Genomic DNA, 16,489 nt, shown 5'->3' with positions numbered 1-16,489 from the left:
TGTGCATATTATTTAATTGCAATCAACCAAGAGCTGAAATAATAGAACTCCAATTCATAAAACCATCCCGGTCCAATTAGTATGTTGTGTGACAAACACCGAATTTGAAATTAGAAGAGTGTGATAGATGATTTTAGTATTAACCATCTTCAAAAATTGTCTTCAAGTGCTTTCTCTTGACAATTTGGTCTACACATACAAGGCATTGGTACGGAAACATAGAATCAAATCATCCAGGTCAAGGAACAAATAAAAAATACCACACCTGGTGCACAAAGCTTCCCCACTATATCATGGGTGTGGGGAAGGCATCATGTAACCAGCCTTACCCCCAATATAGGAAAGGTTGTTTCTATAACTTGAACTTGTGACTTCATTTCAGCATAACACCCTTGCCCCAAGGTCATGATTTGCAAATAATTTGTAAGCTAAAATATGAACTTATTCACAAGCTTATGATCAAACTATCTCAGGACTCAGAAACTTCTAAACAAGTCAGCCTTCAAGCTCTCTAAACAACCTAATAGACATACTTAAACCAGTCAAGCTTCACTTAGCTCAAGCTTGGTCATTTACTAGACAGGCTTCAAGCATTTCTAGACCTAGTAAAACCAAAAAAAAAATCCTTGATCATAAATTCTTCAAAGAACTCTCTGGCCATTGTGAATGAGTGTTTGAGTTAGGATACTAATGGAACAGAGATGTTGCGAAGCTTGAAAAGTGCTCACAACCTTTCTGAAGGGATGGGGTTCCGAGTGCAGCAAAGGCCTCTACAGTTGTTTTCTGGTAACAAGTCTCTCCCAAAGATTGTGAAGGAGAGTCAAAGAAGAAGGGGTGTCAGGTAGGGCTCAGTTTCATGACAAAGATTGTCGGTTAGGTAAGTGAACGACTTCGAGAAAGGAAAAATATATTTTCAGTAAAGAGGTTGGTTAGAAAAGGGAATGAGAAGAGAGCCAGGAGATGTGTCACCATGCTCCCAACATCCATAATAATACGTCCTATATCCTATATGATCAATTTTTCAAACCCAAAGGCAATTTTCCATTTCTCACATTAGATGTGCCATTAAGTTTGATAAATATAGTGGATATGGATCAAAATTCTTTCACTTATAAACCTATTTAGGTAGCTTGATGATGAGTGACTTGTTTAGACATAGGGACAAAAAATTGAAATTCCCGTATCATAAAGCAATAATAGAAAATTGAACTACCTTAACAATTAAAATGTATTAAAACCTTTAACAACCTTTTTCTCATTTATGGTATTCTACTTGCCAGCACCTGCAGGTTGGAAGATCCAACACTCAAATAGGTAGCAACCAAAATGGTGTGTGGAACAATAGGTGTAGGAATAGAAGATGAACTCATAAATAAAACTGGTATTTCATAATAGTATTTTTAACAACCTTATTTGACTCAATTAACCATTGAATCCTCAAAATAATACAAACATGATTATTGTGAACTAGCAAATAGAGCAATTTCTAGGCACAACAGCAACTTAATCCTTATATTAGTACCCACTCCAAGATGGTACTTCACAAAGAATAAAGAAAAAAAATCAAGAAATATTGCCCAACACTAAATCGACGCCTGCTTTATGTTGTAGGTGTAAAGACCTCAAATCCATGGTTTTAAAACCTAGACTGGTAACCAATCCAATGAAGAGACTAGTTGGTCAAACCAATTGGACCGGTGGTCGAACTTGGTGATGTCAACATGATGAAATAATATATATTAGTATATAATTTGTGTATGTATAAACCTATATGTAATAATATCATTACAAAATATATATATATATATATATATATATATATTACACCAATGCCATATAAATATTTTACAAAAGTGTTAGTCATGATTAAAATCACATATACCAACAAAATGAAGTTGAAAAAAACAAAATAAAAATTCGAGTTGTTGTGGCCTGTGAGAATATATTTGTACATATATAGCTGGTCCACAAGTTAACACAAAAGTCCAGTTGGCCTAGTAGTATGTTGTTAGAGTGAACAAATGTTGGATCCTAAATTTAACTCCAAGCGCCAACGCATTTCAACAACCTTTTTTCTTTTAGAAACAAGAGTTAGGTTGACTTGCCTTCAATCCCAGTTTGAACCAATTCGCTCTGATTTAGACTAGGACATCCAGGTCAACTTCAGTTCACAAAAAAAATTCGTTTTTGGGAGGCTAACCGAGCTAGCCTAGTGATTGGTTCTGGTTGAACCCAATCGAACCAACCCATTCGGTCCAAATTTTAAATTAAAACAACTACTTGTTTTGGCACTATTTTAAAACATTAATAAATGGTAATAATGGCTTTTTGCTAGCCTCTTGCACCTCTAGCAACAATGGAGGGGGATTAGTAGGCACTCCAAGATCAAATCCTCAAAACCCAAGCCTCCAAATTTTCAAACCCTATTTAGTTTGGAGGTAAGCTCTAAAAATCTACCCAAATACAAATGCCAAAGAACTTCCTTGAAAAGTGGTTGAAGGCTTCTACTTGTACCAACCGCAAGACTTCCAACAGAAGCCAACTCCCATTTTGCACATAACCCCTCTAAAAACTACTTACTTCTAAAGCCCTACCAAAAATCAGCATAAAAGCACTTCTAAATATTAAATAATGACCCCAAAATCTAATTTGACCATAAACCACAAAATTTTAAAATTTACGTAAACACCCTAGTACCCTTAAATAAAATTTGATACAAACAAAAATTTATATAAAAATTGCACACTTGCATCATTCCCCCATTCTTAAAAAGGACTTGCCTCTATGCAAGTTGTCATCTTGGCCGCCCAACACATGTCAAGGTAAATCTTCATGAATTCCTCCTTGCTAATATCAGGTTTGCATGCCCATTTTACCATTTCACCTCTAGCACGTGCATGACTACCTCAAATTTTTTTGCTTCACTAAAAGTGATTTTGGTTCATTTCTTGCACTCTTAACACTTTGTATTTCAATATTTGAATCACCATGGACTAGATACAAATCAGCCATATTAAAAGTTGGTGATATATCAAAGCCTCGAGGGAGTTCAACCTAGGCATTTTCACCAAATTGTGCAAAACTTCACATAGCCCAATCTTTCAACTTTTTAACTTGTGGCAAATTAGCTGCTTCCTTTGTAGAGTTGGCTTACACATCTTGGCATCACCCAGCATGAGCTACTATTTTCTTATCTAGGACTTCAAATGGCTAGGCTTTCCTTTCCAAATGACTAAGAATCTCAAGAGATTGACATTTTTCCTTTGATTTCCTGTACCCTGATTGCCTTCTTCACCACATTTTCTCCTTTGTAGGTAACCATTTTTTAAATTTCCATATTTTAAAATTATATTTATGACTGGCATTGACTGCAGGTCATAGCCCAAGTCTACACTTTATCCTTTTGAAACTTGCAATGGTGACCACTAGATTCTTTTTGGCTTGCATGTGAAGATTTCGGCTTGCATGTGAAGATTTCCCTAAAGCTCATTGAAAATTCTAAACAACTTCAGCATTCTTGGACTCCAAAACTTGTTTTTGTTGCTCTTTCACTCTTGATTTGGCTTTGGTCATCGATTTATGCTATAATATGCTGATTGTCAATAGCCTTATTATTGCGGCAACCGTTCTATGGAAACAGGCCCAACATTAGTGACACAGCTCACTTTTATTGTAAGACCACTCATATCTTTAGGGTGAGTAAATGTACAAGAGCTTCATGTGCTATAACTTGATTTTCAGGAGGGAACATTTGGAAATTCCATTAGGCCAACATTTTGAATGACATGTTGGTTAGTTTATCAAAACTATGGCCTGCTTTTCATCCTTCTCCTTGTTTTTCACATCAACATCTTTAATGGGTTTTAAAGATAGCTTCTTCTTCTTCGTCACCATTTTTGACATAGGAAGAGTAGGTATTGGCATGCTCATCATGGACAAACTTTGATTTTTTTCCAAGGATGACCAAGTAGAATATGGCATGTTTCCACCTATACTATGTCACAACAAATGGATTCTTGGTGCAACCAGCAATTTTTATTTATTTTTCTGCTTCTATCAAAGAATTGTTATTTCGCGGTGCTAGGGGTACTTTTGCAATTTCCAAACTTTGAGGTTCATTTTGGTCAAATTAGCTTTGGGGGGTAATTTTGTAGTATTCAAGGGTATTTTTGTGATTGTAGTTATATTTGCTGGGGCTTTAGAAGATGGGTGACTTTTAGAGGGGGTTATGTGCAAAATAGGAGTTGGCTTCTCTTGGAAGCCTAGCATAAATAGGAGTCTTCAACCACTTTTCCGACGAGGATTTTTGGCATTTTATCTTTTGAGAAGGTTTCTCTCTAGAACTCAGCTCAAGACCAGCTAGGGTTTGAAGATTTGGAGGTTAGGATTTTGATGGGTCGACCCCGTGGTGCCTACTAGTCCCTCCATCACAGCTAAAGGTGCGAGAGGCTAGCAGAAACCCGCAGTTACCATTCTGAAACAGTGTCAAGACAGGTACTGATTTGAGAAATAAGTTGTTCTGACTAGGAGTTGTCTTGTTTGCTGAACTGAAATTCACAGCAGTCATCTCTTTATTATTTTACGGATATAATAGTTATATGTGTCGAGAAAGATTACTCAAACACTACCCTGAAGTTTCAATCCTTATTTCTGAAATTCTTGTTATATTTCTACACCTATTTGCATCAATTCTCGATAAGAGATTCCAATAAAAAATCAATCATGCATCTTCTTGTCAAAATACCTCCTTCCCTTTATCGGACCAAAGAATGCAATACAGCTATGGGTGTTCCCCACAACTTCAGCCAACATATTTTTGCAGTAGTCATTGTCAATTACCAACTAACAAAGCTTTCTTGATGCTGTGCATGTTGCTCTACAACAAGTATTCAGCAGTCAATCATCCTTCATCTAAATTTTTTTCACAATCTGTCATGTGCTCTTCTTTAGAGGTTTCTACTGCCATATTACTCATTCTATCATCCAAGGACTTCCTTCTAGTGGCAATAATCAAGGGTTTCCTTGACATCCAGAATAACTTATATTTGAAATTTAAGTGGGCAGCCACAAAAAATGATTGGTACTTAAATAAATAACAGTACATAGATCCAAAAAACAAAACCTATAGAATTGGCAGAAAAACTGAATAGGAATTAACAAAAATGGGATATGTGAAAGGCAATAGAAGTTTAACAACTTCAAATGATGCAGAAAACAGAAACAAACACAAACTAGCCAAGGAAGAACCTGCTCTGATACCAATTTGATGCAAATAAGTGTAGGAATAAAAGAAAATTTCACAAATAAAGATTGATTTCATAATAGCATTTTAAAAGCCTTCTTTGACACAAATAACTACTGAATAGGGCAATTTCTATAATAGAAAGGAGATTACTCCTGATTTCACTCCAGCAAACAGGCTAATTTCTAGACACAACAGCAACATAATCTTCAGATCATTACCCAATACAAAGTGATACTTTGCAGAGAACTAAGAAAACAATCAAGAAATATCAATCCCAAGGCTAAATCAACGTCTATTCTTAGTTAAAGGTGCAAAAACCTCAAATCCACACTAAATCAGAACAACTACCAGTTCTGGCACTGTTTCTGAACAGTAACGTATAGTAAAAGTGTCCTATTAGCCTCTTGCGCCTTTAGCAGCAATGGAGGCATTGGCAGGCGCCACAGGGTCAAAGCCTCAAAACTCAAACCTTCACATCTTCCCAACCCTAGCTAGTCAGAAGCTAAGCTCTGCAAAATAATCTTCTCAAAGACAAATGCCAAAAAACCCTCTTGCAAAAGTGGCTGAATATTCCTACTTATACCAATCCCAAGGCTTCCATGAGAAGACAACTCCCATTTTGCGCATAAACCCCCTATAAAAACCACTTATATTCTAAAGCCCCAACAAAAAAAACTCCCATTTGCAAAAGTGCCTGATAGTATTACAAAACGAACCCCAAAAGCTACTTTGACCAAAATGAACCTCAAAATTCAAAAATAACCATAGCATCCATAAATAACAACATTTGATATAAATAGAAAATTAATAAAGATTGTAAACTTGCATCCGATTTCCCATCCCTTTAGTTCCATGGAGTCACTACAAACTTTTATTTAACCTAGGTGTGTTATGTCACCTAATAACTACCAATTTATGAAACTCTACGTCAAACCTAGGTCACAAAAGTAGCCAGATTTGGTCCATGACTGATTTGACTTCGGAGTACAATTATGCGAGAAAGCATTACACCTACATATTTGTTCCATGAATAGTACCTAATTAACCTCAAAACCCTTCAGCTTGGCCACCAATGACCTGTAACCACTCATACTTTAATATTTACGTATATTTTATAGGTTGAATACCTTCCTCTAACAGTGGGCCTCTTTGCATTCCTCACAATAATCCAAATTGGGTATGCAAAAATCCTTTCACATAAACCCTAGGAGAACTCTAGTGCACCCTGCTTGGGAGTCCTTTGTCAAATTCATTTGAAATGTTTTATAAAAGAGAAATGATGCAGTTATAAGAGAAAAAAAAGTTCAGTCTTGCACATGAAAAGGGAAAGCACATCCTCAAAGCTCAAAGTAACTCTACGCAAAAAGTAGGATAAAAGTCCTAAAGAGAATATTTTATTTTTATTGAATTTTATAGTATTTTCTGAAATTTTCTGGATTTTATAGGAATTTTCTAAAAAAAAAATTATTTCTCTGAATTTGTTTGACAAATTTTAAAAATCAAGAATAAAAAATCCTAATGATAATACTAATTAGAAAAAGGGAAATATAACTAAAATAGAAAGCTCTTTTGCATAATTTCTAATAAAAACAACAATAACAACATACAGGTAACAGGACTGTTTGTGATCTTCCTTTTAAAATAACTACAACAACACAATAATAAACAACAACAACAACAACAATAATAATAATAATAATAATAATAAAAATAAATTATTACTATTATAAAAAAATATTTTTTGGATTTTTTATAACAATAACAATAATACAAAAGGGAATTTTTAGATTTTTATAATAACAGTAATAATGATACAAAAGAGATAAATAATAATAATAATAACAACAACAAAAATAATAATATTCTTACAGAATAAAAAAAATATTTCTTTTATTTCTATTTGCAGATTTATAATTTTTTTAAATAAAGAAATAAAAATGAAATAAAATAATAAATCAGGTCAGATCAACCAGTTAATCCAACAATGTCAATTCGACCCGTCAGCATGCAAAACTAACCCCCAATTTAGAGCCAAGAGAAAGAAGGAAAGTGGGGAAAAGAAAGAGAAAGAGAGAGGAACAGGAGCAGAAGCAGCAGCGGCGTGGATAATATTTAATCAGCATAGCGCAATCCTTACTTTTTCAATATTCTTGCTCCCAAAATTTTGGGCTGATGTTGTCCTTACACCCTACTTATTTTATTGAAAAAAGGCCTTCTAGTGTCTCGGGAACTGGGATGCAAATTACCTTCTTGATAGTGTACTCAAAGACCTCTAGGCTCTATGTTGCCTATTATTACTTGTGTTACGTGTACTTGCTTCGCTTATGTACTGCATACTAGTCGAGGCAAGTGGTCTCCTCATGCAATTAAATGTATCTTTGTTGGTACTCTCGAATCTAGAAAGAATATAGAGGTTATGATCCTCACAACCATTGAAACTATGTTAGTGCTAATGCGAATTTTTTAAGGAGACACCTTACTTTTCTAGTGCTAGGTCTTCCCTGGAGAAGTATATCTTTAAGTTATGAACTATTTCTAATATTCCCTCTAGCATTGACCATCCTATTCCTACACTCAGTACTTTAGAATACACTCCCACCCTTCTTTCCAATTCAGAGATTACTACATCTACGAAACTATTTAAGGTTTAAGCATAAGTAAAGACACCAATACCACTGCACAACCATCACCCCCCCCCCTCCCCCCCCCCCCCCTCCCCCCCCCCCCCCGCCAAAAATCCCCCCCAAAAAAAAAAAAAACTATTGCCTTTTGATTCTAGAGATCTATCCCCACTTGGCTTGGATTAGTCCATTGCTCATCGGAAAGATACCAAAACTTGTACTTAGAAGTCCCTGGTTACTTATTCAATTACGAACTATGTTTCAACCCTTCATCTTCATTCATCTATTCATTCTCGTTGTGTCTATTTCCTCTATTTGTGTTTCTTCTTCACATGTTGAGGCACTTGTTAATCCTAGATGGAAGCATGCAAAAGATGCCTCGACTTCTCATAAGACCTTGGACTTGGCAGATCTTCCTCCTGATAAGGAATTGGTTAGATTTCATTAGGTTTACACCATCAATATCTTCTTTATGGCCTTATCAAAAAAACACAAAAGTTTGGTTGGTGGGAAGGGGCATACCCAAATGTATATATCAATTATTATGAGAGCACCTCTCCCATTGCTCTCTATTCATGTTTTAATTTCATTTTGGCTGTTTGGACTGGCTCTTACACCAATTACATGCCAAAAATGTCTTCTTATACGAGGAGCCGCAATGTGGATTTGCAGCAAGAGGTGTGCATGGAGCAACCACCAAGGTGCAGAGTGACAGGTATGCAAGTTGTAAAACTCATTAGTGGTCTTGGGCAGTCTCCAAGAGCCCGAGTATAGTGATTGCTGCTTTTGGATTTATAGAGTGCTACTATCATCATACTATATTTGTTTGCAACAAGGATACAAGTGTGCTACTTCTCGTAGTTTATGTTGATGATTTCATCACCACAAGCAATGACCTTAGTGGGATCGATGATGTTAAGGTTGGTTTTACAAAGAATTTCAAATCAAGTATCCAGGCATTCTTCATTATTTTCTTGGTATTGAGATTGTATCATGTAACATTTAAACATGTTTCAACGAATATACATTGGACTTGTTATATACGATTCGTAAATTGGGATATAAAGCAGTTGATACTCCAATATATCCCAATGTTAAGTTGTATAGGGATGCTTGACCTAATATTGATGACAAGTGTTAGCATAGGAAATTCGTAGGCAAGCGGATTTATTTGATTGTCATTAGATCTAACATCCTTGGTTGTGGAGGTGGTCAGTCAGTCATGGTCCCAAGCAGGCACACTAAGTTGTTGCTTGTAGGATTCTTCAGTATCTCAAAAGCACTCTCGACAAAGGTTTGGTATATAACTACAACAAAAAGTATGATATTGTGGCATACTCTAATGCAGATTGGGTTGGCCCCAATTAAATGTCAAAGGTCCACAACTAGATATTGTACATTTATGAGAAGTAATCTTGTTACCTAGTGTAGCAAGAAATAGACTATTGTAGCAAGCTCTAGTGCTAAAGCAAGGTACCAGGCTATGACTCATCGATGGGTGAATTAGTGTGGTTGAAGTTTCTCTGTGTTGAAGAAGGATTTCTTAATAAAAAAGCTTATGAATATGTTTCATGCTAAACAGTTTCCATCTTTACTACTCATTAGAGGACAAATCGCATAAAAGTTGACAACCTTTTTGTGAAAGATGTTATGATGAAGGTTGTGAGCACTCCCTTTGTCAAGTCTGCTCATCCAGCTAGGGGATGTATTCACAAAGGCTCTATTTAAACCTATTATGCAGCACAGCGTTATGGAATTACAGCCAACACATATTTTGGGAGAGATGAGAGGAGAGAGGAAGAACAAGAAGGAAGAGAAGGAAAGATGTACACCGGGGGGTGGGGGGGGGGATCAGTGCGTCACATGTTAACTATCAATTCAAATTCATCGAAAAACCTAACTCTTACATGGCTTTCACACCCTATTCATAAGAAAGCTTAAAATACAAAAAATTACACATATACCGATAAAATATATGAACTACAAAAGACACCCCTAAAATAAAGAAGTATTACAAACAAGTCCCCAAATACACACAATCCTACTACAAACTAAATTAAACAAATATAATAAATTAATTAATAGAGCACAACCCTTGATCCTTTTCTTCTAATTAGTCTCCAACAAGGGTCTATCCATGGTTTAGCTACTTGTCCTACACCAAATCTCCCCCAGTTAGAAAAAATTCGGCCTCAAATTTTGAAATGTTGGAGGATTAAAAGTAAGAAACAAACTTGGACTCTTTAAAGAAACCATGTCCTGTTGGCAGCACCATAGACTTGAATTGAGAATTGGCATGATGGGGATCGATATGCCATACCCCTTTCTTTTGTTGATTTGGTGACACGTGGACAACCTCCTGATGCCCAATCCTTTGCTGACATGGTGACACATGGACGACCTTCAGATGTCCACTAATGTTTATATCTGTTTTGTAAGAACACATGAGATCAATTGAAGATCGTTTACTTATTGTGATTAGAAGACTTTCTTTTATAGAAGACTTTGTTATCATATTGACTTTATATTTTGTTTGGATATGTTATTTCAAGATTACTAAGTGCTTGAAGACCATATTTGAAGACCCAAGTGAAGTATTGAATCAAAGTCCAACTCAAGACCCATGTGGGCCCCACACGGTTTTGGCATTCCTTTTGGAACATGTTTAAATTTCAAATTTGAATTATAATAATACAAGACAACTAAGCTTGACTTGTGTGCTTATGAGTTGGAGTTCCTTATTTTTTTAGTAAGTATTAATTTTGTTAGGTTAATAGTTGTTGAAAGTTGTTGAGAGTTGTTGTTGAAAGTTGTTGAGAGTTGTTGAGTGTTTAATGCTTTGTCTCACAGACTATGCCTATAAATAGCTTTCTTATTGTAAGAACAGAATATGAAGTTGAAGTTGAATATAGAAGAAACATTTCTTTGCTTGAGCTTGTAAAGCTTGTCCCTCTCCTTGTGAGTGAGTAGTGTGAGGCTACGGCGTTCTCTCTGGTGATCAAGTGGTGAGAGACCACTAAACTATCCAACGACTCCATCAACCCCTCCTCCATCTAATACTCTCACAGCCCCCATCAACACCACACGACCAGCACCTTCATACACCCACACAGCGATCATCATCTACACTTCATTGCTGCGTTCATCTTGTGATTCAACGCTTGTACAAAGGACCTACGGTGTGATCTAACTACGTGTGGAACAACGTCAAGTGCTACAAATCATGGAAAAAAATCCAAAATCCTACAAGAATCTAATAATAAACATAAAGACAAAAGACACTGACCTCCCTTGAGGTTTCAAAAATCTCACAAACCTCCCTTGAGATTTCAAAAACCACCACAAACCTCCCTTAACATTTGATTTTTGGGAGAAATCCCAAAAAAAGTTTGCCTTTTTGCCAAAATCAAGGAGGTTTGTGTCTTTTTAACAAACCTCAGGGTAGGTCTGTGGAACTTTCGAAATCTCAAGGAAGGTACCTGGGATTTTTGAAAGTTCAAGAGAGGTCAATGTCTTTTTGCCAAACCGCTTGAGAGTTTAATGTATTTTACCCTAAACATAATCCTACTACTAATTAAACCAAACATACACAATAAACTGATTAATTAAACACAACCCTTGATCATATTCTTCTAAATTAGTCCCTAACAAGAGTCTATTCATGGTTCAGTTTCCTGTCCTACATCAACCTGCCTTGTCTAATTGATGTAACAAGCTAGGATTTAGGGATATTAGTGCACCACACGTTTGAGGGGGAGTGTTAGACAGCCATAGGTTATTTTGTCTTTAGTGTGTGCAAGTGGACTATTTTTGTCGTATGTATTTATTAAAAAAAGTGGGCCTAGTCTATAGGGAAAATAAAACATACAGCCCTCCAACTAAGAACCCCTCTCCTTCCTCTTCCCCTTCTTTCTCCTTCTTTCACTTGCTTTACCGCCAAGTTCATTATTTTTTTCATTAATCCATTTAGATTGAACTATTATCCTTGTTGTCCTTATTGAATAATAGTAAACTTCTCCATTGAGGGATGTTCGTTTTTGGTCTTTGAATCATTCAAGGTGGTATTCTTGCAAATCATTCTTGGGGGTATTCTTGCAAATCATTCTTTGAATTCTTGACTTGTTCCAATTCTTCTGTCCTCTTTATTCTATTATTTGGAAGGCCAAAGTCCCCCCAAAAATTAAAGCTTTTACTTGGTTGATTGTGTTTAATAAAATCAATACTAACTACTTGTTGGAGATTAGGAGACCTTTGAAGGATCGCTCTCCAGATGTATGTGTGCCCTGTTATAAGAACTCCGAGACAGTTTCTTATCTTCTTTTGCACTGTAAATTTGCTTGGGGGAATTGGAATAAGCTATTTGGTATTATGGGTGAGAGTTGGGTCTGTCCTAATTCGGTGGAAGACTTGTTAGCTACATCTTTCGAAGGTTTTCAAAGGAGGCAGGATAGGGCAGCATTGTGGAAATGTGGCATATTTGCAGTCTTGTGGAGATTATAGTTGAAGCGTAATGCATGGATCTTTTCTGGGAAAAAGTTAAATTTAGTATTAGCGTAGGAGAAGATTCACTATATGGCTTCTTTGTGGTTTGGTGGGTTTGGAATTTTCAGGGGTGCTAGCTATCCGGATTTTTAAAAAAATTGTAGGAACAAGCTGAATTGATGCTTCTTTTCTCTTTGTTGTTTTGCTTCTGGTTTGTCCCAGAATTTTCTTCGAAGATGTCTTAATTCTACCTCTTGTAAATTCTTTCCCTATTAATGAAATCTTCTTTTGCCATAAAAATAAAAAATGGATATTTTTGAAAAGAAAAAAAGCTCTTAGAAGCTTAACCTGGTAAATTGTTATGACCTAGCCAGGCTTAAAAACATAAACATAAAACCCAGTTAGGTTGGCTAGGTCGCCACCAAATTGGAACCTATGTGGCCTAAAATGCTAATTGAACCTATTCGATGGGCCAGCCAATGGCGCAGTGCACTGCTACCCAATGCAGAAAGGTCTATTAGCATGCATACAGTCTCTTAATTTCATCAAAAGTCTTTGCCCTAAGAAACATTAGGGATAGAATCAACTAATAACAAACATCATATTTGTAACTTGTAAGAGGACATTTGTCTTTGTAAGCATAATGTCACACTCACACCCAAGAAGTTCTTGATAACAAATCATGTAAGAATTTCCACCTCGAAAACCTCCATGCGGAATCTTCTGGATACTTCTTCTATACATCGTTTGGCATAGGGAGTCACAACCTGTTGAACAACCAAAATTGCTCTGGAAACATTCTCAGATTTCATACGAGTGATGTAGGTCCTAATTTGGCTGGTGCTAACCTTCAGCTCCTCAGGAAAGAAAACATAAATCTGGTTCAGGAGAAGCCTTTTAATAAGTAACAAACAAAAGAATGCAGATAAAAAATAATAAAAATAAAAAGACAGGTGGAATCATACACAATTAGCAAGCATAAATTTTCAGAACAGAAGAGTGTGGCCAAATATGAAACAAAGTGATACAGTTCTTGCTTTCTTGCACCTGGGTATGAGCCGCATGACCCATTCCTCATCTGATATGCATTTTAGACACATCTTGGTTAAAATTAGAACCAATAACAAAGTGCAACAAAATAAAATCCTTCAAAAAAAATATTGCATTGTAATAAAGTTCTGCAAGCAGGTATTAAAATTAAAATTGAACAAAGTACAAATGAATACACCTCTGCAGCGTAGAAGTAGCTAATCTAAAGTGTTCTGTAAGTTATGATGGGAAAGGTTTGAGGAGGGACTTTCTAAATTAGTTGCTTTATGTCTTCATTTTTTAGTTTTCATGTTATCTCTTTTATTTTCGAGGATTTCTTATCCTCCTTGGTACTTTCTTTCCTATCATCCATAATAAACTTTCTTTTGCTACCAAAAAAACAAACAACTGCAATGTTTAGGAGCATCTTCAAGCCTTGAATTTGGAGTTGTGTGGAATTCGACAAAACTGAACACGTTCTGCATTTCATTCATCCAAATCCATATAATTCCAAATATAAGGCTCAAGTGGCAATGCTCCCAATAAATTTTTAACAAATAAAATAACTCCTAAGATAAGGAGTGCCCCACTGAGCAATTCAAGATAGCTTCATCAGTGCCTCCCAAAAATGCTCAGGGATGATATCTTGAGAGTGCTTCAATTACATTTTTAATTATCCTAGCAATCCATTACAAATCTTTATTGTCAGCCACATGCCTTCATGCTCTTAGACTGGCTAATTGCTCAAAACAGTTCTTTTTTAAAAAAAATTTCATGCTTTTAATACTTGAGTCTAATTTATACTCATCATATTTGCCATCAAATAGTTGAGAATGGAACTCAAAATTACAATTAAATTAAACAAACCTTATATTACATGGAAGATTAATAATCATATTTTGACAACTTCTTTTCTTTTGATTAGAAATTCTATTTGTAACATATATGTGCACCCTTCCATTGCTAAAAAAATCATATTAAAACATGACTTTGAAGGGATGTAGTCTCTAGTATTTGCTCCAATCTGCTTATCCTTCGATTAAATATTTGCGTATTACTATAATATTTTGACGAACTTTTTTTCGTTTGATTAGAAATTCTATTTGTAACACATATCTGCACCCTTCCATCATTCCAAAAAAAAAAAAATTAAAATTAAAATATAATTTTGAATGCAAGTAGTCTCTAGTTTTTGCTCCAATCTACTTATCCTTCAATTAAATATTTGCGTATTAGTGTGATTATGCTATGAATTATGTGATTTGAATGCGTTACACTGTTGATGTTTCATTATTTTTATGATTTCTTAGTTGAGATTGCATTTATACTACATAAAATAGCAAATAGTTACAAGGCCTTTTTTAGTGAAAACCAATATAACAATTAACATCTTTAGTACATGTTATATCTAAGTTGATTCAAAATTTGATAAAAATTATTTAAGATATTAGTATGTAAAATTTTGGAGTCAAAACATCTACAAGTTTTTAAGTTGTTCTCTAAAAGCAATGAGCAAATTCAAGAACACGGTAACTAACATCCAAAATGACTACAATCATTATGCCACAACAACTACTGTTACACAGAGCCGATGTTTTTTAAAACCATGTGTATGATTTATATACTACCAATCTGTGCAGTAAGCCAGTAACCAAAGATTATCAGCTACAGAAACTGCTAGCAGTCAAAAAGCAAATGGTTTCGGTCAAGCTATATTATAAATGTCTACTAATTTACAGAGTATTTATGTGCAACACACAACACCAATTTATGAAGATCAAACAGGTTTTTCTAGAGAGAAGTAATAAGGAATATACACAGTACACTCGAGGACATCCACTCTAAAATTTTGTCGTCCATCAATAAATCAATTATGTTATTATTGGTAAGAGAATTGATCTCTAAGCTCTGTGGAAAATGCAAGAGGATCGCTCAAGCAAACAGCCAGGAGATCATTCTCTCTTATTCTCAAACGGGAACAGTTACCCCCTACCACAACAAACAATACAGCATAAAATTTTATTGTTGAATATGAAAGATAAGTCCTTCTAGTTTTATAGATTCACTACTGAATGCAGATCAAAGTTATTATAGTCAGGGTTTACTACCTCAATGCATTTGCTACACTATGCCCCAACATAATTGACATGCATTTACAAGAGTAGAAGGCAATGTCTAAAAGAAACGATGAAAATCATACAAATGCACATTGTGTGCACTACAAATATACGGTAACTCATCAAGATTAAATTGACCTAGTGTTTTAAGATTTTTATTAGTAATAAAATAGCCCTAGTGTTTAATAAAAGCAGCATAACACGATACATATGCACAAATATGACCAGTGAAACATCCTATAGCATTGTTGTTACAACATCCCAATTCAACTTAAAACAATTTTCTCTGCAGCATGTTTTATTATTGCAGTAAACCTGTGCATGACGGGCTACAATGTATGCTTTTGTGGTCATTGCAGACATAGTTTTTTGCTTTATGAACTAATTTCACTACTCCAATATGTGATAATGGCAATAAAATTAAACTTGTGTTTGGGAGTATGGATTTTAAGCTTTTTGGATTTGGATTTGTGTGGATTTGGACCAAATCCAAGGTCCCAAGCCCAAGCTGCCAAACATGGGGTAAGATCAAATCTGAAATAACAAAAGAAGCAAAAAAGTTTAAAAAAAAAAAACAAAACAAAAATGCAACAAAAATAAATCCTTTAATCTAGTGGAAAGCCAATTCTATTTCAAAGGCCAGTGATCAAATAATATTACAAAGCCTGGCACTAAAGAAGCCCATTCTGAAATTGGAAGCAGTAAAATTTAAATGAGAGTACTTGCACTTATAATGCATTTTTTTTTTTTCATATAGTAAAAGAAGAATTTCATTAATAGAATAAGAATATAGAGCCCAGAGAATAATACATCTCCTTAACGTGGACTGGAAAATCCAGATAAAAAACACAAAGAAACAACTTGAAAACTAAAAAAACAAGAGAAAAACTAACAAGACTTACGCTCCAACACATAACGCCAATTGCGTTGAATATCAGAAAAGCCCACCCCCTTAAAATTCCCCAGCCCCACACACCAAAGAGGAGCCAAAAAAT

General features: G+C 35.2%; 1 protein-coding gene across 2 annotated transcripts in view; it reads right to left on the bottom strand.

Annotated features, from left to right (window-relative positions):
• Positions 1 to 16,489, bottom strand: part of LOC131166836 (DNA-directed RNA polymerases II and IV subunit 5A-like) — a 46,600-nt gene that overhangs the window by 14,414 nt on the left and 15,697 nt on the right. The window contains exons 3-4 of one of the 2 annotated variants that reach the window (XM_058125429.1): positions 13,316 to 13,426; positions 13,047 to 13,226 (exon numbers count right to left, since the gene is read on the bottom strand). In XM_058125429.1, coding sequence (XP_057981412.1) covers positions 13,047 to 13,226; positions 13,316 to 13,426 — 291 coding nt within the window. The remainder of the gene's footprint in view (positions 1 to 13,046; positions 13,227 to 13,315; positions 13,427 to 16,489) is intronic. The other variant, XM_058125431.1, reaches the window with a different exon arrangement.

The sequence above is a fragment of the Malania oleifera genome, chromosome 10 (genome assembly GCF_029873635.1).
Source record: "Malania oleifera isolate guangnan ecotype guangnan chromosome 10, ASM2987363v1, whole genome shotgun sequence".
Classification (NCBI taxonomy): Eukaryota; Viridiplantae; Streptophyta; class Magnoliopsida; order Santalales; family Ximeniaceae; genus Malania; species Malania oleifera.
The sequence above is the reverse complement of the archived record's forward strand: the minus strand, read 5'-3'. Positions and strand labels throughout refer to the sequence as shown.